This window comes from Phallusia mammillata, chromosome 1, assembly GCF_965637545.1.
Source record: "Phallusia mammillata chromosome 1, kaPhaMamm4.hap1.1, whole genome shotgun sequence".
In the NCBI taxonomy this organism is placed as follows: Eukaryota; Metazoa; Chordata; class Ascidiacea; order Phlebobranchia; family Ascidiidae; genus Phallusia; species Phallusia mammillata.
The window spans coordinates 1,458,328-1,485,819 of NC_137252.1; the positions used below are offsets into that span (position 1 = coordinate 1,458,328).

The 27,492-nt window shown below is 36.7% G+C and overlaps 3 protein-coding genes and 1 long non-coding RNA gene across 7 annotated transcripts; 2 read left to right on the forward strand and 2 right to left on the reverse strand.

Moving 5' to 3' along the window:
• Positions 1–1,892: 1,892 nt before the first annotated feature.
• On the forward strand, positions 1,893–2,446 carry LOC145209200 (uncharacterized). Its single transcript, XR_013855030.1, has 2 exons — positions 1,893–1,939; positions 1,997–2,446. It is a non-coding gene; the product is annotated as an uncharacterized LOC145209200 (long non-coding RNA).
• A 376-nt stretch (positions 2,447–2,822) lies between these two features.
• LOC145208933 (uncharacterized) lies at positions 2,823–5,586 on the forward strand. The gene is made up of 7 exons (XM_080079180.1): positions 2,823–2,867; positions 3,203–3,424; positions 3,867–4,139; positions 4,490–4,646; positions 4,954–5,000; positions 5,055–5,123; positions 5,486–5,586. The coding sequence occupies exons 1-7, from the start codon at positions 2,840–2,842 to the stop codon at positions 5,584–5,586; spliced, it is 897 nt and encodes a 298-aa protein (XP_079935306.1). The 5' UTR covers positions 2,823–2,839.
• An 11,608-nt stretch (positions 5,587–17,194) lies between these two features.
• Positions 17,195–22,903, reverse strand: LOC145236894 (uncharacterized). Of its 4 annotated transcripts, none has more exons than XM_080099693.1 (10): positions 22,750–22,903; positions 22,112–22,216; positions 21,769–21,865; positions 21,610–21,709; positions 21,450–21,554; positions 21,237–21,333; positions 20,457–20,509; positions 20,131–20,321; positions 19,886–19,953; positions 17,195–19,612 (listed from the first exon to the last, which is right to left on the reverse strand). In XM_080099693.1, the coding sequence occupies exons 4-10, from the start codon at positions 21,682–21,684 to the stop codon at positions 19,578–19,580; spliced, it is 624 nt and encodes a 207-aa protein (XP_079955819.1). In that variant the 5' UTR covers positions 21,685–21,709; positions 21,769–21,865; positions 22,112–22,216; positions 22,750–22,903; the 3' UTR covers positions 17,195–19,577. The 4 variants fall into 4 exon arrangements, with proteins under 4 accessions (XP_079955819.1, XP_079955816.1, XP_079955817.1 ...); XM_080099690.1 differs by having other exon boundaries at positions 17,197–19,612; positions 20,457–20,662; XM_080099691.1 differs by having other exon boundaries at positions 19,560–19,612; positions 19,894–19,953; positions 20,457–20,662.
• A 139-nt stretch (positions 22,904–23,042) lies between these two features.
• Positions 23,043–27,486, reverse strand: LOC145236941 (uncharacterized). Its single transcript, XM_080099694.1, has 7 exons — positions 27,078–27,486; positions 24,830–26,741; positions 24,090–24,266; positions 23,793–23,904; positions 23,610–23,713; positions 23,179–23,352; positions 23,043–23,121 (listed from the first exon to the last, which is right to left on the reverse strand). The coding sequence occupies exons 2-7, from the start codon at positions 24,897–24,899 to the stop codon at positions 23,111–23,113; spliced, it is 648 nt and encodes a 215-aa protein (XP_079955820.1). The 5' UTR covers positions 24,900–26,741; positions 27,078–27,486; the 3' UTR covers positions 23,043–23,110.
• Positions 27,487–27,492: the final 6 nt, after the last annotated feature.

The window sequence follows — 27,492 nt, forward strand, 5'->3', positions numbered from 1 at the left end:
AATATCATGTAGTTCGTTTTGCCTGTTTGCTGCAAGTATTGTGAGGCTATGTAATAAGGCTTTGAGTAAACCGGTGATCAGGTTGAAACACAAATCTTCATTTTTCTTTTAAATCAGAATCTTCAGGCAACATGATTAATATTTAGTGTTTTTCTATTTTAGCTTCTGGAACTGATCTTTCACTTGCAAACGCCATTACAATTGCAACATCTATATTCTTGATTTTGCAGGCATTGATCTGTGTAGCATTTGTCAGGTTAGATTTAAAATCAATGATTAGAGCAGGGGTGGGCAAACTTTTCAGTGCAAGGGCCGCATTCAAAAGTTTGTAATCTTATCGGGCCGCATAGTATTTTACCAACAGCCGCCAGTTGCTTGCTTGTTTACGTTTTAAAATAACTGATGTAAAGAATTAGGTTTATATCACACATATACCATTTAAAGTCGCCTAAAATGCTCAGATTAATAATTTGTAACTTGCGCATAAGTTTAGCTAAACGAAGCTAACTGTTTATGACGTCATAAACTGTATTGTGACGATTGTGGTGCCTGTTTTATTCGCATTGTTTGCACACAATAATGGGATAAACGCCTGGCGCATATGGTTACTAGACTGGTAATATTTTTTCCAGTCTTGCAAAATCTGTTTTTAGCAGTTTGAAAATCAAAATATTAGGCAAAATAGTTTTAGTTACGTCACGGCCTCCAGTACATGTATTTTAACATACATTGTCACGGCCGCACAAACTCGTCTCCGCAGCCGCATGTGGCTGTACGGCCGCAGGTTGTGCAGTGTGCACCCCTGATTTAGCCCAAAATATTAACATGGTATATTTTCAGCTAAGTGCAAATACGTTTGTTGTCACTTCAATGATTGTACAAACATTGGTTAAAACGCTACAATTGCAATTGTTTCAAAAAAAACAAGCATTTGTTGCAACATAGGTTACACCACGGTTTTTTGTTAATAAATTCCTTGCGCCAACATTAAGCAATGCGAACCGCTTTTAATACCCATCTTTGGGTGTTGTGCGGGTCTGTGTTAATGATTCTAAGCCGTGTTTAATGTCCGTTTGCAAAGTACTGCAACGACTTGATCCAAAGTGACCAAAGTTTTGGCGTCAACAGTGCAAAGTGGGCTGTATTTGAAAACGTGAATCGCTTTTACTTTTATTTACTTCTATCGAACGAAGAAATTGTGTCAAGTGACGATTTGCATTATAACGTGGCAACAACAACAGGCTAAAGCACGTAAAAAGTATCTGTGTTTAGTTCCAAAGTATGGGACGGGTGCAGATACTGGACATGGTATAGGTATCGGCAAGTCGCGGTATTTTTAAAACTCTACGCCCGTGCTCATAATACTATTCAGCGTTACTCGGAAACTTTCTCTTTAAAATTTACTAACATTTGGCGGGCCGCATGAACTCCTTTGCCGGGCCGCATGCGGCCCGCGGGCCGTAGTTTGCCCACCCCTGGATTAGAGTAACTGCTTTATCGCTTATTTATTTAATCCATTTACAGTCATTGCTTCCAAATCAAGAGAAAAAATAGACGACCTCTATCAAATACAGGTAATAATAACTTTGTGTGTAAAATTCATGCAGATTCACCAAACAAACTGTGTTTTTAATCTAATTTGCCAGGGTCGAAAACTTTTCATAAAACGAGCCAAATTTCCTACATCAACTGCACAGACCAACCAGGTGAGTTATTTTCTTTATATATAAGCTTATATGTAGAGTTTGAACCGTAAAAGAGCCATTCAGTTTAAGTGAGCAAAATAAACTTGTTAAGTATGTACATATGTATGGTCACCTGTTAAAAGAAACTCCGTTAAGTTAATATTTTTAACTAACAAAATTGAAATATTTGATAGGTTTTGACGAAAGACTTCCTAAATCGGATATGGATGTGGATGGATATTTAAACCCAATCAGTAAGTTATTTTACGTCAGTTTATAAATACCACGAGTAATTGTTTATTTGTTTTCAGGAACCGGAACTGGCACTATAGAAACGGAAGTTACGTCACCGGACCCATACGTCAACAACAGAATCAGTCATGTTTATTTGAACTAAATACTGCATCCAAACAATTGTGCCAAATGAGCCTTGGTTTAAGACGTTTTCAGGGGCAAACCTTTGAAACCAGTGTTCCTATATTTTTTAACCAGCTAAAAAGTACTACTTTGTCCCGATCTATTTTACAGGCTACGGAAACGAAACATATTAAAACTTTAATCTGATGAGCAGATTGCAATAGTAAACATCCCAAAAGAATGTTCTAGCGAGTTCTGGGGCTTTTATGCATGTTGTCCCTAAACCCTTAAGTTGCAATATTTAAAATGAATGAGACTGTCTTCTGTGGTCATAACAACGCGGATATGTGTAGTTTTTTGTTTTTAGCAGGGTCGTACTCGGGCATGTCCCATGTTAACATATGCTTCGTACATCTGTTCAAGTAATTATATGTGAACAAAAACATGTCGTTAAAATTGTGTCTGTTTTATGCAAATGTTGTATACAGTTGGAATATTTATCTCCTATATAAATTTATCTCAAAGTTACACTGTTCATTGATAACCAGTTTAAAGAACCCAGTTTTCATTTATTCTCGCCTGCAGGCGATTCTCGCCATGGTTTTACCAATTTGTAAGTCGTGATTCGTATAAACTGATGACCATGCAATTTACGCATAGCTCGATCAGTTTTCAGCGGTTAAAGTACTTCCGATAGTTTGACACTAATTACTCAAGAACATATTTACATATTGTTGATTTCACCACACAAGTTTCACCGCATCAGTTCTTCAGTGTTGGAAAAATAAAAGGAGGAGATGAAGACTTTGTTACTGCTAAGCATAGGTAAGATTTGTTTGATGAATATATTAACAGATTATATTCAGTCAATCATAGAGTAAAAGCTCATGTTTCAAAAGTACCCAGTTTTTTTTTGCAGAGAAAATGCCTTTTTTGTTTTCTGCAATGAGGAAGAAAGCGAGATTTCGTGGAAAAGTAATATAGCAGAATGCAATGTACACACATCGACTACAAATCTTACGTTGTGTATTGCACGTCTATTGTTCAGTTGCTTATTTGTTGATATCATTTTGTGTTTTGTAAAACCACTCGCTAGTGTTCTATGATCTCTACACCGTTCGGTTTTCTTACTGTTTGTTGCCAGTTTTGTATTGTTGCAGCTTTCGCTACAATGACGATGGTCCGATGCACTTGCACAGCTTCGTTGAGGCAGGAATTGTTTGGAACTTTGTATCACGGAAGCAACCAAACCACACCGGAAGACTGTAGCACAACCTTTGCTGCAGTAGCACAACGCACGGACCTTGTGGTTGTGTTTAGTATTCTGCAAGCCAAGCTGTCCGTCCCGACGAACTACGATTGGAGTTACACTTTGCCAAACGGTAGATTCATTTCTTTGTTGTTGATATCGGGTTATTTAACTTCAAACCGAAAGCGGCTCACTAATAACTTGATCACATTGAAAACATTAGCTGCAAGTTTTCGCAAGTGTTTTTGGTGACAACATTAAAAGTCAGTTTATCCTTTACCGAAACATCAAATGGCTCAGATTAACTCTTCTGTATTTGCAACAGTAGCATTGTATCATACTTGTTTGTTGCAACCAGAGTCCGGAGCATTGTATTTCACAAATGACTGACAGTATTCACTCCACAAAGTTTTTACAGATTAAAACTTATTTTTATGTTATGTTTTGTATGTTATATCTTTTGAGCACATTATTCACCATCTAAATAGGGTCAGAATTATATAAGTAACGTCTATAGTGCTATCGGTCTTAGCTTTATTGTAACGTATATTCAATATTGTTGTTTTCTTTTTAAGACATGATGTTTGATTTCGCCGATGGCACCATCTCCAACATGTTACAACCTCGATGTTTAGCATTTGTAAGTCCAGCCTCAACCACTCATTCTGGCTGTAAGGAATATGTTGAGCTGCCAAACTTTTGTGGAGGAACAGCTATGACTCATACAAGTGTAAAATGGCCGCCAGTGTTTTCCAGTCATGCTGCGAAGTATTCTATTCTTATTCAGTTTAAAGTTATGAAATGTCCGACACAGTTTTCGATTCCAAAACTTTCATCCCGAGCACCAGGTAACGCTATGTTGCTTTGTCAGGTATCAGTTGTCGTGCAGCAGCAAACAAGATTTGATTTTTTACTTGTATCTCATTTAAAACGGTTGACTGTGTTTGTAATGTATTTAGTATTTGCATTGACTGAAATAACAATTTAAACCTTGTACAGCTATTCTAGTAGTTGTCTTAATGTCTTCCTGGAAAACAAAGACATTTGCCAAAAGAGCTTTATAAGATTATTATTATGCCTGGCAGCAACAGCTTAAACAAGTAAAACATAAAAACCATACAGCAAAAGATATGTTTTCAGTTCGAGGAATGTTGTAACGAAACATCACGTGTAAACTTAATTTTCTTTCGATTATTAGTGGTTGCCATAACTACTACGGCCCTATCAAGTACTGCAATCATCAACTCAACCACGTCTACATCTGCAATAACATCTCCAAAACTGCTTGGTATTTTGCTGGGGGCAATCTTCTTTATTTTCTTAACAGAGATTGTTGTCTTTTTACTCTGCAGCAGGTAAATATAAACCTAGTCAACAAACTATACGTAATATTTCTCGTAAACCTATGCTGATAAAGAGCAATAAACGTCCAGACAATAATCTTCCGTAAACTTGGAAAACGGTGGTGGGATTCGAACCCAAAACAATTCAAACGATCAATTTATTATTTTGTTTCAGCGCCAAGAATAAAATAATAGCAGTGTACGTATGTATTTAACCGCACACCAGTACAGACATTGTGCAGTATTGCCGCCCACGCATACTAAGATGTTTATGGTTTCGGGTAGACTGAACAAAATTATGATTATTTTACTATCATAGAGGGATGGAAAAAGCTACCAACACGTCAAAGGAGGATTTATCTTCAGGTAAAATGTTACATTATTTGTTTGCGGAACTTTAGTATTTTGACAATATTTCAGGCACAGGAAATGCAGTCAACGATTCCGAACAACCAGTTTCAGCATCGGACAATTATATTTCCCCGATACGTAAGTACTACAAATTAGATAAACTCTTAACCTGTAAAACATACACACAAATCAGATTTTCACATAAGGCTAATTTGTTTCCCTGTTTGATCTAAAACTTGTTTCAGAGAAGAATGTCACAACAGGTATGGTAAAATTGGTATTTGAGCATTTGGTCGAATTACACTGCTGTTGGCATATTTTATTTTGCCAACAATAGAAATCCTTAAAATTAGTGGGGAATGGATCTTTACTGCCATTTGTGGATTTAATTTTTATATCATGGTTTACAAATCCACAAGTTATAACTTCGCGTAAACTATAAACTAAGCTTGGATATAGCAAAGACAACAATATTAATATTTTTTATTTTTAACTTCAAGGATACCAATCAAAATCTGAGATATTGGAACATCCCGGATACATTAATATCGCTTGCAGCTCAAATGAAAATGTTGATACTATATATGAGAAATACTCGTAAAGAAGCGCTTCTGTCAACTTTAATGGAATAAAATACATATTTATTACATCCATACGAAATAATTTTTGGATTTGAAATTTGTTGATGGAATCTCATGCAACCTATTTGTAAAGTTTTCTAAAGTGTATGAGCTATTGCATTGTCGTGTTTATACCCTATTGCATCTGCCTTGAAATTACTGACTTCTAAACATTTCGCGATCAATCAGTGGTATTTTTTTTAATACGTAATAATAAAACTTACCCACGCATTACCGTATAACCCTCTTATCAATTAAATATTTGAGGATAGTAGGAGGGATATTTGAACACTAATATTGCATTATTTGGTATCAGTTCCTGACTCAATGCAACAAATTTGAAAAAATCCGAACTAGCATGGTATTCGTATATTTTTGTAATGTCGTGAGGACGCAGCTATCCCCTTACTTGAAATGAATTCCACATTTCTGTCTGTTTAATAATTCAAAGCAATCACAAAACTGATTTGAGCACAAAAACAACAAGCGGCATTGACACATGGTTAGACAACGAAAGGGCCGCAAATTCTATACAATACCTACACATAAAAATAAAGCATTGACATTGTAAACTTTTAAATGATGCCGTTGTTGATATGCAGTTCATTTGTAATTTGAATAGGTGTCGAAATCAGAAAGATATTGCATTACGACCGAGTAGCAGTATTTGTAGAGTTCCTGTAACAGCATTTGTTCAGTTTTATGGGTAGGTTCTATATTCCTAACCCAGAACATTTAATACTAAAGACAAAAAATAATCTTCCAGAAGTGAGAAGTATTAAACGACTCTCAGTACTTTTGCAAAAGCATACCTTGTTGTCGACCATATTCGGTCTCATATCTCTCAGATCTTTCACAGTTCGGAATACATCCACCCGCTTTTGTGCCTTTAAACGTTCGAGAATGTTAACCAGAGCGATAAAGGTTCCAGTTCTTGTTGATCCGTTGCTGAAAACACGAAAACACGAGAGTTATATAGTAACCTGGCCGCTATGTGAACCCGCGTTGAAGTTAATTGATCTTTATGTACATGCTACAGTTGCGGTGTTAGTGATAGCCTGTTTGGTCGACGAGGATAGTCGATTTTGCAACAGGTGTTGTGCACGCGTGTTGGGCAAGTTAAAAATAAATTCACTTAGAACAACATTTTGGCAGCCATTTCGAGAGAGCCGTCTAATGGGACAACTACAACAATATCAATTGGTTGGCCGCCCAGTATACAATAGACTTCTTTTAATGAGCAATGCAAATGAAATATTACCTGCATGTTACCAACACATACTGGCAATTCTGTTTGGTCTTTAGTCGTTGCATTTCCTCGATAGTTTTAATGAAGTCCATTTCTTTCGGGGGTCGTTCCACGTCACTCCATCCCTTGACTTGCAGAAGCATCAACTGTGTATCAGCCTGAAAACAGTTAAAGCTAAGTTTCATTGTAAAACGTTAATATAATGCAAAATCTGTCTTACAAACATACCCAAAAACTGTAAGTATATTTCTCTGTTGTCTAATTTATTAGTTATTAAGGTATGAGGCTTGTTCGTTTTCAACTACATTCTAATAATATAATATAACCAGAACTATGTTTGGACATAAGACTGCAGTCAAAAGTTGTTAGCAGCCATGTTGTTTTGAATTTTTCAACTTACAAAGGCCTTGGTTGTTGACCAGACGTTGACAGTTATCAGATCGTGAACGTTAGTTTCATTCACATCACGTACAAAAACCGAAATGTCGTCATATTGTAAAGCTGCATTGGTTGGAATCTAAGGCAGTAATGTTTTTATAAAGAAAAATGTTTCTCAAAGAAACGATTTCGGTAAAAAAAAATAACAAACTTACATCAATGCTGCTGTCCAAATCAACGACAACCAAAGCTTTCTTCTCCACGATCATCTTCCAGAAATTTTCCTTTTCTCCAGCAGCAGGGCTTCTTGCTGCGATGAAGAATTCTGATGAGCCATGTTCCTGTGGGAGAAAAACAAGCTTAAAACCAAATTGGGTTAAACCAAATGAACGTTTCACACTGAGGAACATAATTATACTCTAGGTAAATTTTGAATTAAAAGTGCCAGTCAAGCAATAAATAACGTTTCGTCGTTCAGTCTGTACAGGGTAATCCGTGAAACCTATTTAATTTTACGTTGAAACACGTTCTAACAGAACGAACGCCGCCAAATGAAAGTGAAATGTAGATGAGCTAGCAATTCGTAGTTTGTAATATCACCTGGATATACGAGGCATCCAACTGACGCATAATCTCAAGTTTTTTGTCCCAAACTTTTACCGACGTGTTCTTATCTAAAAATAATATTTTGAGTTTTAATAATGAAAAAACTTCAGTAATTAACTTACATGTTCTCAGCTGTGGGCGATTTTCCTGCCATTCCTCGCCAAATCTCCACGCTGACAATGTTTTGAATTCTTTCTCTTGCATTTCGTTACTGCAAAAGAAAACTTCAAGGCCGTGCTCATATAATTTTAAGGGGAAGAAACTAAAGAGAATAAGGACGAAATGCTTTGACTTTTTTGTGCACAATGCGAATAATATTCCTTTCTTGCTTTTTCTGTTACTTGTTTTAACTTGCACAACCTACAAGAAATTAGATTTGCAATTAACTACCCAACTCATGTCTTACAAAAAAAACCTGCTTACATTTCACTTAAAGTCGTTGATTGTAATTCTGCAGCACCTTTATCTGTTTCCATCAAGTTCTCACCCTCCATTAGCAGTTTATAGACGTACGTGTATTGTTTCTGGACAAATACAAAACTAGTACGACAAACATGATTTGATTGTGTGCTTGTCTTACATATAATGTATGCCCATATCTTGGGAATCACACATGTGATTCCATAATAAAACTTTTTCAATGTGTGTTTTCAAAATGTGTAACTACAGTTTACCAAATTTTGAATCATGTCTATTCGATTTTCCCTCGTTCTTAATACGGTTCTTGGCACATCAACTGTTCTTTTGTCGTCAAGTTCATGAAACAAAGTGTCCATTACTATGTAAGTACCTGTGCGTCCAACTCCAGCACTGCATACAAACATATGCTTGAGTGATTGATCTCAGTAGCATGGGAAAATGTTTTACCTGCAGTGCACGATGATTGGAGCATTTGTGTTTTGCAAATCATCGACCATGTTACGTAGGTGGATCATGTTGGATGTAGTTACTGGAATCCCATGATCGGGCCAAGTTGTAAACTGCAACTGTGTTATGGTTCGTTGTTCCTAGTGAAGAACACAAGTAATAATATACTTGTTTTAATTATTGTTTCTTCTACTATAAAACCGTTTGCCAAAAAAGTCTTTTCTGTCTTATACTCTTGTTGTCCAACCTTATACCGTTCTTGTTGTCTTAGGCTGGTCACAATTAACAAAATAATAATCAAACACTGTAATTTTCAAAAATAGGTATAATGTGTGATGAGCCCTTATGGGTCGAAACAGTGTGCACTGTCTGCAGGTATAATGTCGTTTTTTACGTTTTTAGTTATAGTTTTTCATTTGCACTCACCCTGTTTGCGGATATAACAAACTGTCGCTGAACGATTCCTCCGATGGTTACTTCATGTTGTGTTCGAACTTCCAGATTCGGCCACAATTTGATTTCAGATTCAACGTCAGGCCAGTATTTTTCACATTTTGCCTGGCGGAAAAACCACAAACGACACTTCTACTAATCAATCAGCAGACTAAGACAAAACAGTGTTTAGCATTCAAAGTGTCCTGGCGAAAAGCACTCAAACTATTCCTCGCAACAAAATGTTATTTTATTAAGCAACAACAATTTTATGATTATTTTTACTAACGAACACTTAATACTTAACAAAGCTTTCCTTTTCGTACCTTTATAGAGAAACGATTTTGTGGATGTCGAATATGTGGGTGTCAATGTCCTATCGGCACAAAGTAATAGCAACCTACCTTCCCATTTTCCCTTAAGCCAGTAAGCATTACGATGATGTTGGAGTTTTCCTGCCAAACCATCAACCAGAAATCGTTGATTGTCTCCTTCTTCGGACCCTGAGTGGCGATGAACTTCCTCTCATTATCGTAACCCGGTATAAAAGCGGCGTTGATGTAATCGTTTCCACCGCTTCCTTGCAAAACTACTCGAGCATGATCGTCTGTAAAACAATGACACGAAAAAAATTAAGCAAAATGTTTAACCTTGTTAATCTACCTACTTTACATTTTGTATTTCAATACTTACATGGGAAAATATTCTTGTAGCGGTTTCTCTCAGCGTTTTGTGGCAACTGTGACACGTCCCTTGTTCTCTGGGTGTTTTTGCTTTGGTTCTCAATTGCCTAAAAGTATTTGTAACAATGCTTTAATTAATTGACTGTAGATGAGGATTTGCTCAATTGTCGGGCTCTAACCTTAAACTCGTTGGCAAATAGAAATCCTGACTCAGCATTTTTCTTGTACAAGTCAAACAAGTTCGTGACTTTGCTGTTTGTGGAAGCACCAGCAGAATGAGGTAAGTTTTCGTAAGTCACGTTTCCTATCACCACAAAGCGTAGTATGAAATTTATGTTGCTAGCCGGCAAACAAGCGGAAAAGTCAAAAAAACTTGAAAAGAGGATAAGACTGTACATGTTACCTTCGGGAAATGTATGAGGAGAAAAATTTGCCTGTGAAGGCTGATCTTTGCTCATCCTGCAAACCAATTTGTAGTCCAGTTACTCTGATTGATTTTTTTCCCTAAAGACCTATATAGCCTTTTTGGTTAGACAACTATAATCTGATTTTCGTAAAATGGACCAAGAGAAAAATGCTGTGGACATGAAGACAAAGGCAATGAAAACAGCATGTATGATTGATTACTTGTCGCGCAAAAGTTTAAAAATAATTCTTTGGTCAAACAAATCAATCGAAGTCAAACCTTTGTTTTCGACGTATGTACACGACCACCAGCCCAACAATCACAACTACTACAAGCAACAGCCCGATCACCAGACCAGCAATCATTCCAACACTCGTTGCAGGAAAACAGCTTTGAGGGGGATTGCCCGGAGTTGTTACTGTGAGATTGGATGTGATGTTTGTGTTGATTGAACCAGTGACAATGACTGTGACCTGAATTTTAAGAAGATATGCTTATCTACTTACCACCTGCAAACACGATTTTACTGACCGTAATATAATACAAGGTAGAATGGCTGAGATCTTGTAATTTTGTCGATTTAACTGAATACGGGACGGAGATTATTTGATTCAAAACCTGAATCTCAACCTGTAAGAATGTAGTGACATTATTACCTTAGTTTATTTCAGAATGTTTCTGCATTTACCAAAATGTAAAATTAATACTTTAATGTACAACACGTTTTTACCTGCGCTGTTAGTTCGTTGTTGGTAATAAATTGATCAAGTCCTGTCCAACTGACAAGCACACTTAAAGCATCGCATTGAAATGTCTCCGCAGTCGTGTTTACTGCAACAAAAGATTTACTGTTAGTGGATCACTGATATAGAGATCGGAGAAAATTTTTATTAGAGCTTTCAGAATTTTGATTGTTGAACACATTTTATTCAAGTGCAACCTTACGATGAAATTATCTCTTTTACCTGCTGGAAAACAGTTGGAAGGGGGTTTACCCGGAGTTGTTACTGTCAGATTGGATGTGATGTTTGTGTTGATTGAACCAGTAACAATCACCGTGACCTGTGATTCACAAACAACGTTTTGGGTCTTGATTATAGAAGTATTATGTAAGATACTATCCCGTAACTATTTGCTCAAATGACAAGATTCTCACCCGAATTTCATATAATGTTGAGTAAAGAAGTTCTTTTATTGTCGTAGAATTCTCTGAATACGGAACGGTAATTGTTTGACGCAAACCTTCAATTTGAATCTTAACCTGCATGTATCACGGTTTTAATTATTGGTTTCGGGGCACACAAAACTGGGTTTAAACCTGCGCCTTGAGATCGTTTTCGTTGATGAATTGTTCAAGTCCAGTCCACCTGATACGCACAGTTGAAGCGTTGCATGAAAATGTCTCTGCAGTCGTGTTCACTGCAAAATTCGTTAGTAAATTTCGAATTCAATTGGAAATTGTAACATGCATGCTTACATGGAGGATAGCAACTTGATGGTGGATTTTGGTAAGTTGTGACTGACTTGATTGTTGAGACATTGGCGATTAGGCATTCTGTAAGCATCGTAGTAACCTGTGATTATCAATTATTTTATTTTGTTTGTGTTTTCATATTCTTTCCAACGAGATTTTAAGAGCTAAATTGGTGAAATCGGTTTTGAAAAGACTAGTAGGCCTATTGGTTAATTTTATTTTTTTGGCAAGGAAATAGTTGGCCGTCTAAAGGAACATACAGTTATACCGACAAATCTACAATACTTGGGAATTTTTTGCCTTTTGTTGAAAATTGTTCAGTTGATATGAACTACTTACTTCAATATCATACTCTGTTTCAAAGTAGAGGCTTCCAATGGTTTTCGATAGATCTAAATACGATGCCACAAATCGTTTATTTAGTTTCGAAACATGAATTTCAACCTAAATGTAATAATGTCAAAACAGTTATGTCTGAAACAGGTTATGTAGTTAAATTAGAATTTACCTTTTCATTGAAATTGTTCTCGTTTATCAGGTGATCAAGTCCAGTCCAACTGACCACCACAGTTGAGGCGTTGCATTCGAATTTCTCCACTGTCGCTTTGACTAAAAGTGAGTGAATATTTTTAAAGCCGCATAATTAAATGAAAACGGAAATTCGGCCCTAATATTTGCGAAAAAGCATCACTGCTAAAGACCAACCAAAAAAACGAGGATAATTAAAATTAACTACGGTTAAAACCTTGTACTTGGAATCAGTTTGGTCGTTTTGTGATATTTAAAGAAGACAAATATTTATTTTAACTCTCCTGTATTTTTTGTTTTGTTACTACTCACATTTAACTTGACAAGCGTAGTAAGCCAGTTCACCACTGCAGTTCATGCTTGACTGCTCCCATCCTATCCCATAATGCAACGCTCCCTGCTGGCAAGTTGTAACGTTGGAAACGGGAAAGTTTGCCGGAGATCCGTCACTCCAATACCAACATTTCAAAGTGGTGTTGTAACGAGCTCCAATGAACACTTTAGTATCTAAAAATGTAATGTCTGGACTAAATTGCAATATATTTAAGAAACGATCTACGTTGAAACTCAACGCTCACTTGGTGCCAGAAACGATCCATTATATATGGTGAAGTTTTCATACGGTTCATCAACACTTCGCAACTTGCTTGAAATTGGGCTTCCCCTTCTATAATAATTGAACACTTCTTTTTGACATTTGTTTTTGTTTTTGTCAGAAAACAATGAATACTGAAATGTCCACCCTGATGCAATGTAAAAACTTTGGTTTGACTTACAAAGAAAAAAGTGTAAGGTGAAAACGATATAATTACGAACAAAAACGGAAAAAATATTTTGTAGTTAAGTATTTATTTTGTCGCTGTTTGTGGTTTGCCGCAAAATAAATAATAGCAAAATATACATACCATAACATATACGTTATGTTATGTATACATAATGTACAAGCTGATTGCAAAACAAAGCTTGGAAGATTGACTGTTGTGTTCCCGATATATTAAAAACAGTAAAACAACGATATGGATAATAAGAACAAAAAATCAGAACAAAAATGCAATAATTTGTTAAATAGAAAAGTAGATTTTTGAAACGGCATTTTATTTGTGAAAATTAATTTAATTTTGTGCTGTTTTTTTGATTTACTGCCCTAAATATTTCAGTTTGTTCTGCCTTGTATACGATTACGCAAAATCTTCCAGCGGAAAATGATCTTTGAAAAAAGTTGCGCGTCAACAAATTGTTGATGTCCGATAATTGTTACTGAGGTAAATTAATTTCTAACCTCCGCCTTCACAATTTGTTCCGATGGTCACAAACCATCTTTCGGTGTCCATGCCATTTACATAATTGCAGAAGTATACTGTTTGTATCGTGTTTTTAGGATTACTGTTGAACAAAACGAATTATTTTATGCTAACGAGTTTGTTTCTGTTGAAACTTGTTACCATTTATACAAGTCGAAATACCACAGATGTCCCAGAGATTTTGTGCTCGTCCAGCCCAACTCAGCCGGATTCTTTGAGTATTTGTATCGTTCATTCTCTATTGTTGCGTAAAAAATATAAACCCTCTGCAATTCTAAAACAGCAAGCAATTGATTAGTGTACATGCGAATTTTGCAGGTCAATTGCCGAAAAATTTAACGACATAATCGATTTGAGTTGTGCAACACTTAACTGATTTAGAAATTATTACAGATGTTAATAAGTTAATATGTGTGAAGTAAATTTTGTTTCACATCTTTTTTTCTGCAATGTTAAAATTGCCACTCTTTAAGTGCACACTCAAACCTGATGTATATTTGTCTGTCATGATTTGAGTGAGAGTTGCGTTGATCTGTGGGTCATCAGTCATTGCAAGATTTCCACCGAGCAAAGAACATATCTCCTGTGCAGTGTTTGCATCCACAAGATCATCAGATAACATCAACACACTGTCCTTCACTGCTTGAAAAGTTTTGTTGCAACCTTATAAACAAGTTGCGAAGAATATAATGGTGTTTCTACCTTTTGTTTTAGCAGAGAACATCTTACTTTTTGGCAGGGCTGATGACCATTGAGCAATCAAAATCATCACAATCGCCACTCCTCTGGTCATCATTATCCAAAAATACAATTTGGTTATTACTTTAGTAATAACAATTGACCTTGAAAGATATTTTATTTTTCCAAACAACCTGCTACAAGAAATGTTATCATCACAAAACGGGTTTGAGTTAGTAATATCTGACACAGAATAGACAAATGCAACTTCTACATTACAATATATTTCTTATCTGGCAACTGAAATCCTCAGCTGAAAATTCTTATTACTTCTAAAACAACCTACTCGCCTATAATCCTAGCAAAATAAAACGATTTATTTCTCCTTTTACGATTCTTGACTAATTTGGCATTTGATAAATCTTACGACTACTTGAAATAGTTTACTTTTATCCCAGCGCCTGCTTTTTTTTTACAAAATCTATCTGACAGTAATACAAGTAAATCCCGACTCAAGCCAATCGTGTACATTTGATTTTACAAACTTCAATTCGTTAAATGTTTGAGCAATACAGACGGAAGAAAGAACAGCACATGCAAAATAGCAAGATTTAAAGCTTTCAAAGCGTTTGTGACATTAAAACACGAAATCACAGTACCTACGAAAACGAAAGTGGTTTGGTGTTTCCCGATTCTCACATTTGCGTTGACTATTTACCGACTCATTCAACTGTGTGTATTGACCTACCGCAAACATTATATTGGTGAGCGGTAAATATTTGCTAAGGCTGAAAATTCAGTGTTACTTTCACTGTACGAGTTAACAGCTCATAAATTTGCTGACTGCGAAATTGTGTGTTTAGGTGTATTAAAGTTTGACTTTTAACTGTTATTCATAAAGATTTCGAAGTACATCATTCTTACTTTATCCTTCACTCTTCGCCCAATTTTGTAACTTAAATTTCGCACATCACTTTTCTAGTTAAAAGTAATAAATGTGGAGGATCTATGCTTTGTGTTACAATTTAGGGCACATGTCGGTTTCGTTTTTGGCGTTTAAACGAATGGGCATTTGCTAGACAAAATTTGACAGCAAACTTCCGACAATAGCTGCAAAAATTCGATAGCCATTTGTTTGTGGGTCAGTATGTAATAATGCGGTCTGCTTCGCTGCAAAAAAAGCAACTATCTGTGCGTTGTTGAGTGAAACGTACTAACGACCGTTCAAGAGATTGAGAGATTAGGCTTGACCCAGGTTGGTTTGTAAAACTGCATTTCCGTTGAATTAAGGGCAAACGCAACTAATCAACAAGTCAGTTACTTACTCGTAACTCCATTGCTGCCCAATGCAACCAAAAGACAGAACTGCCCCAAGACACCCGTCCTGGAGTAGGTGTCCAGAATTTTGAGCAGTAACGGCAAAAAACAGAACAGTTGTTTCTCAAAGCTCCTGCTAAAACATACAGAGTGTCCTTTGTTGCAGGCATTCAAACACAACATGCGAAGCGTCAAGTCGGTTTCTCAATATGGAGAGTGCAGTGCGTTTGATTGAAGCGATTGTAATAACTAACTTCCTAAAATGATTGTCGCTGTGGATGGGTGTACAATAAAACTAAAATTATTACTATAAACAACACAATCAATCGTTCATCATGTTTTAGGACCCGGGAGTGACATCGCAAAATTGGAAGTTATGTAAGTGACGCCATAGGCAACAGTAGGATCGGTAACGTGTATTTGCAGCAACTATTGAGGTATGTGCTTGCATAAACAACATCGTCAAATAATATCAACACACTTGTTATTGAGAGCTTAAAAATGTTTTCGCTCTCTTACAGACGTTTGACTTATTTAGATTTCATCCTGCGTGTTTTTTATTCAATTTGATACTTAGATTCTGTTTACCCATGTAAGTAAAAAATATCATTAGCGAAACTTGTCCGATCAATCTCATCACTTCAGTTCTGAATTGTCAAATAGAATCGGTTCTGATGAACTTTCGATTGCGTATATTATTCGTTCCAAAAAAAAAACTCACATGTACGAAAATAAAAATAAAAACGAACACATGTACGTGCAAGTCCAGGTGATCACGTCAGGTTTTTGTTTCCAAAGGCGTTGAATAATTATGCTTATAGCGTAAGTTACAATGGTTAGTGTTGTTTACTGTTTATTGTGTAACTATTTTATTGTTTTACTGTTTAACTATTTAATTGCTTTTTTATTACAGTGCTGTATTCGCTCACAAGAACTGAAGACGCCAAAAACATTTTGTGAATATATATTTTGTGAAAATACCCTGTATAACGGTTGATTCTAAATATTTTATAAACTGTGTTGGGTTACAACCTGACCAAAAAATTGGGGATTTTGTATTTTTGTGTTTCATCATGGTACGGGTACCAAACTATGGCTTGTGCCGTCATTTCACCCGCCTCGAATAGTATTTTAAAGTACACGAGTACACGAGTACACGAGTACACGAGTACACGAGTACACGAGTACACGAGTACACGAGTACACGAGTACACGAGTACACGAGTACACGAGTACACGAGTACACGAGTACACGAGTACACGAGTACACGAGTACACGAGTACACGAGTACACGAGTACACGAGTACACGAGTACACGAGTACACGAGTACACGAGTACACGAGTACACGAGTACACGAGTACACGAGTACACGAGTACACGAGTACACGAGTACACGAGTACACGAGTACACGAGTACACGAGTACACGAGTACACGAGTACACGAGTACACGAGTACACGAGTACACGAGTACACGAGTACACGAGTACACGAGTACACGAGTACACGAGTACACGAGTACACTAGTACACAAGTACACAAGTATACAAGTTCTTGATTCTTGAACCTCCTGTCGAAATAAAACTACCCCAAGGCTAGTTTAATAAGTGCTTTTAGTCACTGAAACAACAAATGAAGCTGCAGCATTTCCACTTTATTCTCACATGGCAACACTGAGTTGAAAATTACGATTAACTCTAGAACGGCCCACAGATTCAAGTAAAACGAAAGTTATTTAGCCTTTCTTGTTTTTTGATACATCTGGTGTTTGTCAAATCAAACGGCTGCTTGAAATGTTTACTACCATCACAACGCTAAAGCAATTCAAAACACAAAATAATTTTACATATTTCATTTCACCATTACATTTCCAAAAGATACCATTGGGAAAGATTCTGCGAAGCCTTTGTGACATGAAACACCGAACTGTTGCACCTGTAAAAACGAAAGTGGTTGGATCTTTAACGATAATCACATTGACGTTGACTGTTTACCGACTCGTTTAATTATGTGTATTGATCTACGTATTTCTTGTACTTTACGAGTTAATAGTTCATTATGTGCTGTGCGTTTATGTTTTCGTCTGAAAGAGTGCTGAATGCTCAAATGTAAGTTACCTTCAGGTGTAATGATGTTTGGATTTTAACCGTTATTCATGAGCATTCAATGAGCAATCGAAAATTCGAAACACTTCAGATGTTACTTTATCCTTAACTGTTTACCGATTTGTTTTACTACGACGTAAAATAATGCATTGGTATGTTTTACATTTTTGGCAGCTTAAAATTTGTAACGCATCACAGCATGAAAATTCTACTTCGCCTGGAGCAGGATTTTTTACTGTGATGAAAAATTCATAAAACTACAAATTTAAACGCAATGTTCAACACAGTTCCGCTTTCGTTGCAACAGGCCCTACACCTTCAGTTTTTTACCATCCTCAATCTGCGCATTTTAAATCTGTCTGTATTTTATTGTAAACAAACTTGGCCGAATGGCCGGGCGCGCCTGGCCCATGTACAGTGATAAAAAACACATCGGGATTCGGGAGTGTCCTGGGTTCGAATCTTGTGAAAAAAAAAAACTAAATCTTGCATTATGGAAATACCAAAACAAAACAAGCAGCAACGAAAACAAACTAGCACTTGGCATCGACGGACAAACAATTGTTACAACCGAATTCTTAATTTATAACGGATATTAGAATTTCAATCAAGCAACGTATGTAGGGTATTCATTTAAACATTTAGTGCAATGTGTGAAGCAACAAACTAAGTAAGCGTTTAAATTCGCAATTTGTAAACTCAAATTTATGGTTAAAAGATTGTTGTTTTATCTGATCTAGGTTACACGAACAAACTTGTTACAATATCTCGCTTGCTTCAGTTGTTTCAGTAGCTCTTACGTTTTGTCTAGTCCAGGGGTGTCCAACCTTTTTGGTCAAAGGGCCACACGCTGTTTACGAATGATTGCGCGGGCCACTTGAGTGTTACTGCCAATTTGGAATCTTAGAAATAGCTGTCTTATAATTTCTTATTAAAATCCTCCACGGAAATTCTAACCTTAGAAATGTGAATTATCCTCGTTTACAGTTATAAGAACAATAAAAACACCAAGATATAGTAAAGTCAACAAAGTTTTTCCCACACGTCGACATTTCAGTGTGAAGTTTGGCACTGTTTTTCTCTGACAAATTTGGCAATACTCGGTGAGATGGACGATGGAGAAATGCAGAGCGATTTTTCCATATGACTGAAATTACTGATCTTACAGGGGATCACTTGTCAACCTTTCTTGGAAAGTTCTGTTGGCGTTACTTGCTTTTTATTTCCTGTTTGGCATAATTTATATCACTGCAGAGAGCGGAAGATGTTTTACTGCTAAATGCGTTTTGCGCGAGTCTCTGATACCAGATGTAGGCTATTTCAATGAACCAAGAAACATTAGGCTACTGACTGACTCTTTAAGCACAAGTCGGATTGTGACGGAACAATGTACAAATTGTGATGCGTAACAATGTGCATTGTGACGCAACAAAAGTAACTTGAACAGTTGTTTAATACTACTCTATTAACAAAGAAATAAGGCAAACAACAATTAAAATGTCAATTTTTCGGAATGAAAGTTTGCAATAAATTACGTAGGCGATTAAGTTGTCATTTCAAAAAATACCACGCGGGCCACTCAGAACCTTCCTGCGGGCCACATGTTGCCCGCGGGCCACGGGTTGGACGCCCCTGGTCTAGTCTAACTTTTAAAACTTGTTTCCCAAAACAGTCTGATGATATAAAGTCCGGGTACTCAGCAACTAGCTTAATCTGAATCCAAACGCAAAATCATGTAGACAATAGCAGTTGGTGAATCGTATGTTTTTTTTACAAGATCTTAGTTTTGTTTAAAGATGTTTCACTCTAGAAACATTGTTTTGTTGCTGTTCGGTTGCAATAAATCTTGTCTTTAAAGTGGTCTCGCTCTTTTGTGTTGTTTATTGATTTTTTTTGCAAACAATCAGCGAGCATCTTCACGATCTCCAAGGCACGCATTATCAGCTTCACAACATGAAAGACGACGTAGCAGGGTCAATATCTGAAAGTGTTTTCATGCAAAAGATACGAATAATGTTTGCGGTTCGAACGTTTCCAAAAATTCAGTTGAAAGGAAACAAACGAAGGATGTGAACTAAACAAGACAGACAGCATAAAAAGTCAAATGACAATGGTGTCAAACCGAGTTTGAAGTAACAAAATTACATAATTATTTCATATGTGGGGTTTGGATCCGTCTGTTCTAACTTTATAACTGTTTCGTATTCGTCTTCGATTTATACACTACATTTTTACTCGGAGAAAATTTCCCTACATTCAGACCCTTTATGTGGAAGCTGGGCTTGTGTTGTTTGCTTTTGAGTTCGCTTATTCAGATTTTTCCTGAAAAATATCACAAATGCTGCTCAAAATGTGTTTTCTGCATTGCTGCATGTAACGTATTAATACACTGCATTACTTTTCAGGTCTGTTTACAATTAAGCCTTATCAACTAAAAACCAGACTTCCAAAATATAATTTTATTACAACAGTAAAACTTTGTATTTGTAAACTTTGTACCTCTGTCTTCGTGTAAACATATCCACCAGCCAACCAATGACAAGCACCAGAAGCAACAGCCCGATCACCAGACCTGCAATCATTCCAACATTAATTGTACGAAAACATCTTGTAGGGGGATTACCCGGAGTTGTTACTGTGAGATTGGATGTGATGTTTGTGTTGATTGAACCAGTGACTATCACTGTGACCTGGAATATACAAAATATGACTGTGACCTAAAATACATCAATTTGTGACGTTGTTTGCTGATGGAAATCACGGCGCAAAACAGAGCATGTCGTGCAACAGATTTTAACTGCGACGAAAAACAAAACACTTTTCACCTGAATTTTATAGAATGTTGAGTGAATAAGATCTTCTATTATCGCAGAATTTTCTAAATAAGGAACAGAGATTGTTTGACTCAAACCATTAACTTGAATCTCAACCTGCGCCCTCAGATTGTTGTCGTTAATGAATTGAATAAGTCCAGTCCAACTGACAAGCACCAGTGAAACGTTGCATGGAAATGTCTCTGTAGTAGTGTTTACTAGCATAAAAATGTTACATCTTATTTGCCAGTAATTAGTGATTTTAATTAATTCCCGTTTTTTCTGATTACATGTCTTTTGCGTTGACGTAACAATAACAACGCATCTTGGTTAAGTTCTTTTTGTTCCTGACTTCCGTGTAGCGAGGTGCTACGTCGGTTGTATCGGTCGTGTCTCCTAAGTTGACCCTATATGCCATGCCGCTAAGTTCGCTTATGCAATATTTGCCATGCACGTGAAGTTAAGTTAGTCAGGGTGACTGAGTTGCATTCGTTCATGCAGTGTTCTTGCGCTTTTATGTCGAAACCGTCTCCTTTTGGACATTTTAACCTGCTCGCTCAAACAAGATTTGCAACAGTAGAGTTTGTTTAAAGCCTTTAGGAGAAACGTTTTAATGCCCCCTCTTGTGACGTTCTGCGCTTAGTACCGAGGGGCGCTCACAGGCCGTTACAAAAATATGAAAGTCTAATGTTAGTGCATGGTTGATAAAACATTTTAGTCTAGTTCTCACAATTATTATTGCTATCGTTTTCCACAATGCCTGTTCTGAAAAACAAAAATATATCTTTTTACCTTTTGGATAGCAGCTTTGAGGGGGGTTACCCGGAGTTGTTACTGTCAAATTGGATGTGATGTTTGTGTTGATTGAACCAGTGACAATTGCTGTGACCTAAAAAACAGAATTTAAGTAAAAAAATGTCATGTTTAAAAAGTGTAGATTTTTATTCACACAGTGCCCCGCATGTTATTCTTGAACAATTACCTCACGAAAAAATATTTGTTTACCCGAATTTCATAGAACGTCGAGTGAATAAGATCTTCTAATATAATGGAATCGTCAAAATACAGAACAGAGATTGTTTCGTTTAAACCTTCAATTTTCATCTCGACCTGCATGAAGTTTCGTTATGAATGGTCGTTTAACTAACGCAAACTTGATTTAAACCTGTGCAATTGGATCATTTTCGTAGATGAATTGATCAAGTCCAGTCCAACTGACAAGCACCGATGAAGCGTGCATGGAAATGTCTCTGCAGTCGCATTTACTGCAATAATAGTTGTTAAGAATTTAAATTCAAATTCCACTTCTAGCTTGTTCGCTTACGTGGAGGATAGCAACTCGATGGGGGATTTCCAAAAGTTGTCACTGATTTGGATGTTGAGACGTTAGCGTTTAGGCATCCGGTAAGCATTGTAGTGATCTGTTGGTGAATTTTGTGTGATAAAATTAATCGACTTCCCATGCAAGTGTTTTATGTTTTCCAAACCTAATTTGATCAAATCATTTTAAAACTATTTTCGTATCAGTTATATTCCCATCTTTTAGTAAATTACAATAGTACGTTGCAGCTCAAAAACAACACTTAATCAGCCATCGATGTGACAACTAAATCAAACTTGACCAATTGCAAATAAAAAAACGTTATTGTCAATAAAACACACGTTACCTCAAAACTATATTCTGTTGCGAAATTTAAGTTTCCAATCGTTGTCGACAGATCTAAATATGGTGCCAAGATTCTTTCGTTCAGTTTCGAAACATAAATTTCAACCTAAAAACGACATTTGTCAAAAACTACCCTAAAAAGGTATTAAAACTATTGGTGTAGCCACTTCACATGTCACATATTGTCGAAGCATCTTGTGCCAAACCTTTTCCGCAGAACTTGCATGCTGGACTTTAGTCTCAATTTAATAGATTTACTCGGTACTGAAGCGACAAATATGAAATTAAACCACCATGCTGCTTTGCATTTTTTTTTCAACTTCACGGGGTTCGAACTCAGGACACTCCCGGGGACGAATTCAGGTCAGGATTTTTTTATATATCTGTATATGGGTCAGGCGCGCCAGGCCATTCGGCCAAGTTCCTGCCACCATGCTGCTTTGCTATCAATAAAGCCAATACCGAGACAGGCGAAACACCCTCCAGTGCTCACAGCGCTAACTATGTGTTTATTGCAGGGTCATGCACCTAACTTTCTAGGAAAGATTTTTAGCAACCGCAATTGCCGAAGCATCTTAATGTTGGAAACTTCGCCGCAGAACACCAAACGCTCGGCTTGGTGGTATAATTATGTGTTACCTCTGCTAATAGATTATTGACTTCGATGATCTGATCTAGTCCAGTCCAACTGACCACCACAGTTGAAGCATTGCATATGATTTTCTCCACAGTAGCATTGACAAAAAATAAATTATATGGGTAAGAGTCCAATAGGGAAAAAAGTATTGTAAATTTAATTACTCACATCGTACTTGGCAAGCGTAGTAAGCCACTTCACCACTGCAGTTCATGCTTGACTGCTCCCATTCGATCCCATAATGCAACGCTCCCTGTTGGCAAGTTGTAACGTTGGAAACGGGAAAGTTTGCTTGAGATCCGTCGCTCCAATACCAACCATGCAACGAAGTGTTGTAACGAGCTCCAATGAAAACGTTATTATCTAAAACACAGCTGCAAACACTATTGATGCAACCTTGTCGTTTGTTGTTTGTAAGACCAAACACTCACCTGGTGCCAGGAACGATCCTTCATATACATCGAATCTATCAAACGATTCATTGACACCTCGCAACTTGCTTGTAATGTCTATCATTCCTCCGCTTCTATAGTTAAACATTTGTTTCTGACGTTTGCTTGTGTTGTTTTCCGAAAACAAGGAATACCGAAATTTCCATCCTGATCCTTTGTAAAAATATTTGTTTTTAACTTAGCTAATAAAAATTATAATTAAGGAAAATTATAACACGTATAAGTAAAAACTGAATGATGAACAACGAAAAAAATTAAAATATACATGATTTAATTAAACAGATGATATCTGTCGTGTGGAAATTTATGGTTTATTATGTTGTTTCGGTGCTTTTATAGACCTGAATGTTTCTGTAATTTGTGTGCTTGTTTAAACTTAAAAATGTTACTAAGAAACGTAGAGCCTAAACCTGGACCTCCACAATAGCTTCCGATGGTTACAAACCACCTCTCCGAATTCGTGCCTGTTACATAATTGCAGAAGTAAATTGGTTGACCCATGTTTTCAGGATTGCTGTTGGACAAAACGACTGTTTCATGGTTACGAATTTGAATCAGTTAAAAGCTGTTACCGCTTATATCAGTCAAAATACCACAGATGTCCGAGAGATTTTGTGCTTTTCCAACCCACTTCAGTCGTATTATATGAGTATTTGTAGTGATCAATTTTATTCCTTTGGTACAAGATATAGATTCGCTGTAAATCTAAAACAATTCATGATTACATTATTTAGATGAGATTATTTTTTCAGAAACGTCCACGTTGACTACAAAAACTGACGATCACGTTTCCAACACTGATCTACAATATATTTCATGATTTCAAAATTGATGTTGTAACATGTGGATAGTAAATGTTGCTGAGGTTATTCTCTTGCATCAACTCACACCTGTTGTGTATTTGTCTGTCATGAGTTGAGTGAGAGTTGTATTGATCTGTGGGTCATCAGTCATTGCAAGATTTCCACCAAGCAAAAAACATTTCTTCTGTGCAGTGTTTGCATCAAAAAGATCGTCAGGTAATATCAATATATTGTTGTTTACTGCTTGCATGGTCTTGTTGCAGCCTGAAAACAAGTTTATAGCATTGTATTTGTGTGACTTATAAAGGTTCGCGGTCAAAAACTGCAGCCCCACTCATCGTCATTTTAATCGCCCCAACAGTGTTTGAATTGTTCCGATAAATGTTGTTAAAGTGTATTAGACATCAATGGTTGCAAAGTTAATTTCTATATGCTATAAACGTGTTAATTGCTATATGTTATAAACGTGAGTTTTTTTCCTGCAGATCGTTGTAATTTGTTTTTTTTTTGTCTTTCCCTAACATACGGGCCTGACTTTACCCTCTGTGCCATCATTATTTTGTGTAAATTTAACTAGCTAAGTAGCTAGTTGCGTCGTGACCAATTGTCTATGATAGTTTATTGTGTATGTTGTTTTGATCTTTCATGAGGCTTGATTGTATAGGCCTGTCAATCAAACTTTCGGGCCGTGCTTTTCCGAAACGACTCGGTTTCGGACCGGATTTTCAGGCTCCTTTACAACTCTGGGTCCTCGCACGTTTTTTAAGTTATCCGAACGGCTAGGAAAAAAGATTCATGACACTGTATTAGGGAAAAGTACAACTTACTATTTGGTTGAGCTGATGGTAATTGAACAAGCAACATGAACACAAGTATCATAAATCCGTGCATCATCATCGTATAACTTCTACGTTGTCTAACTTCAACAAAGTGATTACCGCTGTGACAAACTTTCTGTCGAAGATAAACTACTTCAAGGCTGGTTAATTAAGTGATATTTCACAGAAGAGGCTAAGAAAGCTTCAACATCTCAACAATATTCTCATATGGCAACTCTATGACAAAACTGGAAATTGTTATTAACTTCAAATTAGGCCTCTGAATCGCATTAAACATTCTGGGTGAAAAAATGTTTTTTTGACACATCTGGTGTCACATTTATCTTACAGTAAAACGCTTTGTATCCAAGTTAACAGTGCATATTTTAATTTACCATTACATCAGTACTTAGTATACTGCCAGAAAAGAGCAAATTATACAATTAGGAAAGATTAAGCGAAGCTATTGCGACCTTAAACACCGAACTGTTTCACCTTAAGAAACGAAAGTGGTTTGATCTTTAACGATTTTCACATTGACTTTCACTGTTTACCGACTCGTTTAATTAGGTGTGATCTAGCGCAAGCATTGTGTTGGTGAGTGTTAAATCTTTATTGAAGCTAAAAATATAGTGTTTCTTCTACTTTACGACTTAATAGCCCTTTATGTGCTGTGCGTTCATGGTTTCCGATAAAAAAAAGTGCTGACTGCTCAATTGTGTGTTCAGGTGTAATGAAGTTTGGTATATCAATCGTTGTTTATGAGCATTTAATAAACAATCGCAAAAGCAAGTCTGAACATGTCAGATGTTACTCGATCCTTGACTGTTTCCTGAATTGTTTAACTACTTCTTTTAAAATATGGTTGGCAACATTACTTAAAAGCTAACAATTTTCGAGTGTTACTTGTCTCGTTAAAACATCAGTATGTAATAAACGCCTGTGTTAAAACTGGACGGACTCTGTTTCGTGACAAAACTTAAGAAATCTAATAGGCTTGACCCGTTACCGGCTGGACATATGTCAGGCAACACGGTGAGCAAACCTCCGTTGTTTTGCTGCCAGATTCCGAGATCCATTTGATTGGTGTTTACTGGGGCAGGATGTTATCATGTGGTCCTCTGTTCTACACCACATCCATCTGCACTTTGTGGAGCGGAAAATACAAACGCCGATTCGAAGGCGATTGAGATTGACTCGGGCAGGTGCGAAAAAGTGCATTTCCGTTAGTGAAGACTTAAAGCAACTAATAAACCAATGTAGTAGGATAGTGCACTTCCTCTTAACTCCATCTTTCAATTGTGACCTGCCCAAATAGTTACGTTGCTCAACTTATTTAAATTCTTTAATATGTTTTCAAATATGAGTTGCCGCTATTCTGCGTAGCGCTAAGACAGAATCCCATATTGAAGTAAGTATTCGGACCTTTGTGTAGGCAACCTTAGAAAAAGATCAGCTTTTGGGCGAAGCAGGATTCACAGCATGCCTACTGAAACAGATCGTTGGTATGGGAAATCCAGACACTCAATGCAGAGCGTCACTTAGTAGTGCGCCATCAGACTCGAGCAAAGTACTCCACCGAAGATTGGTAGCAGTGAGAGAGATGGTAGCAAAGTACATTAGTTCGACCATGCTAAACTCATCAGAATCCCAAAGCGTATTGTGCTGTTATTGCAACGATGAAACGTGACCATCCTATAAAGCATTATGCCGGGGTATGTTGGTTCAAGATAAGGCCTGAACTTCTACAGTGATCATAATCTCCCGGATGCGCCTCGCTTCTACAGTGTGGGTGAGGCTGACTGTCACATAAGAATTCTATTATTTTTTTCTGATTATCGTGTGCAGTGTTTGCATCCACCAGATCATCAGATAATATCAACACACTGTCTTTCACTGCTTGCATTGTCTGTGTAGCAACCTGGAAATAAGACTAACTAGATAATGTTGGATATCAGTGAGCTTGTTTTTAAGTATAAAAGTAGCAATAGAACGTATCAGTTAACTCGGTACTTAATTTATAATTATGTCACATAAACACAACGATGAATTTTAGGCTTTTACTAAAAATCAAACACAAAAGTTTTAAAAATAACAAAACTTAGTTGCTTAAGTGGCGTAACAGTTACAAAAAGGTCACATAAAAGCAAACTAAGTATCTGTTTATAGTTTATATTAATAGTTTTATAGTTAGATTATTGGTACCTTGGCTGATATTTTGTTTGCGCATTTAAAGCGTACAGTAAAATAAACTTACCGTTTGGTTTCGCCTGACAGCAACAGAGGATCAAAAAGAATGCGACTCCAACCGCACAATACCAGATATGTCGCATCTTATTTCAGATCCAGACCTTCCTAATACATGAATAGACAAGCACTGTATTGTTGAATGAATTAAAAACAGTATCTTAAAGTCCTTCTACATCTCATCATTTCAAGCACTCGACCAATGTATAAACGTGTAAACTTTCCTCACTCTCCCACATTCGCCCTTTTGATAAACAAAAAGTGATTAGTTTTTAACTCGACCGAAAGCACACCTTATATTACTGAAGCCCGTATAGTCACCATCACTCACGAATGAGCAATATTCAACACTTCCGTGTATGAAAAAAATACTCGGGAAAGCTGTGATTGACGGTTTAAGTTTCCGATGCGAAAATCTCTAGACG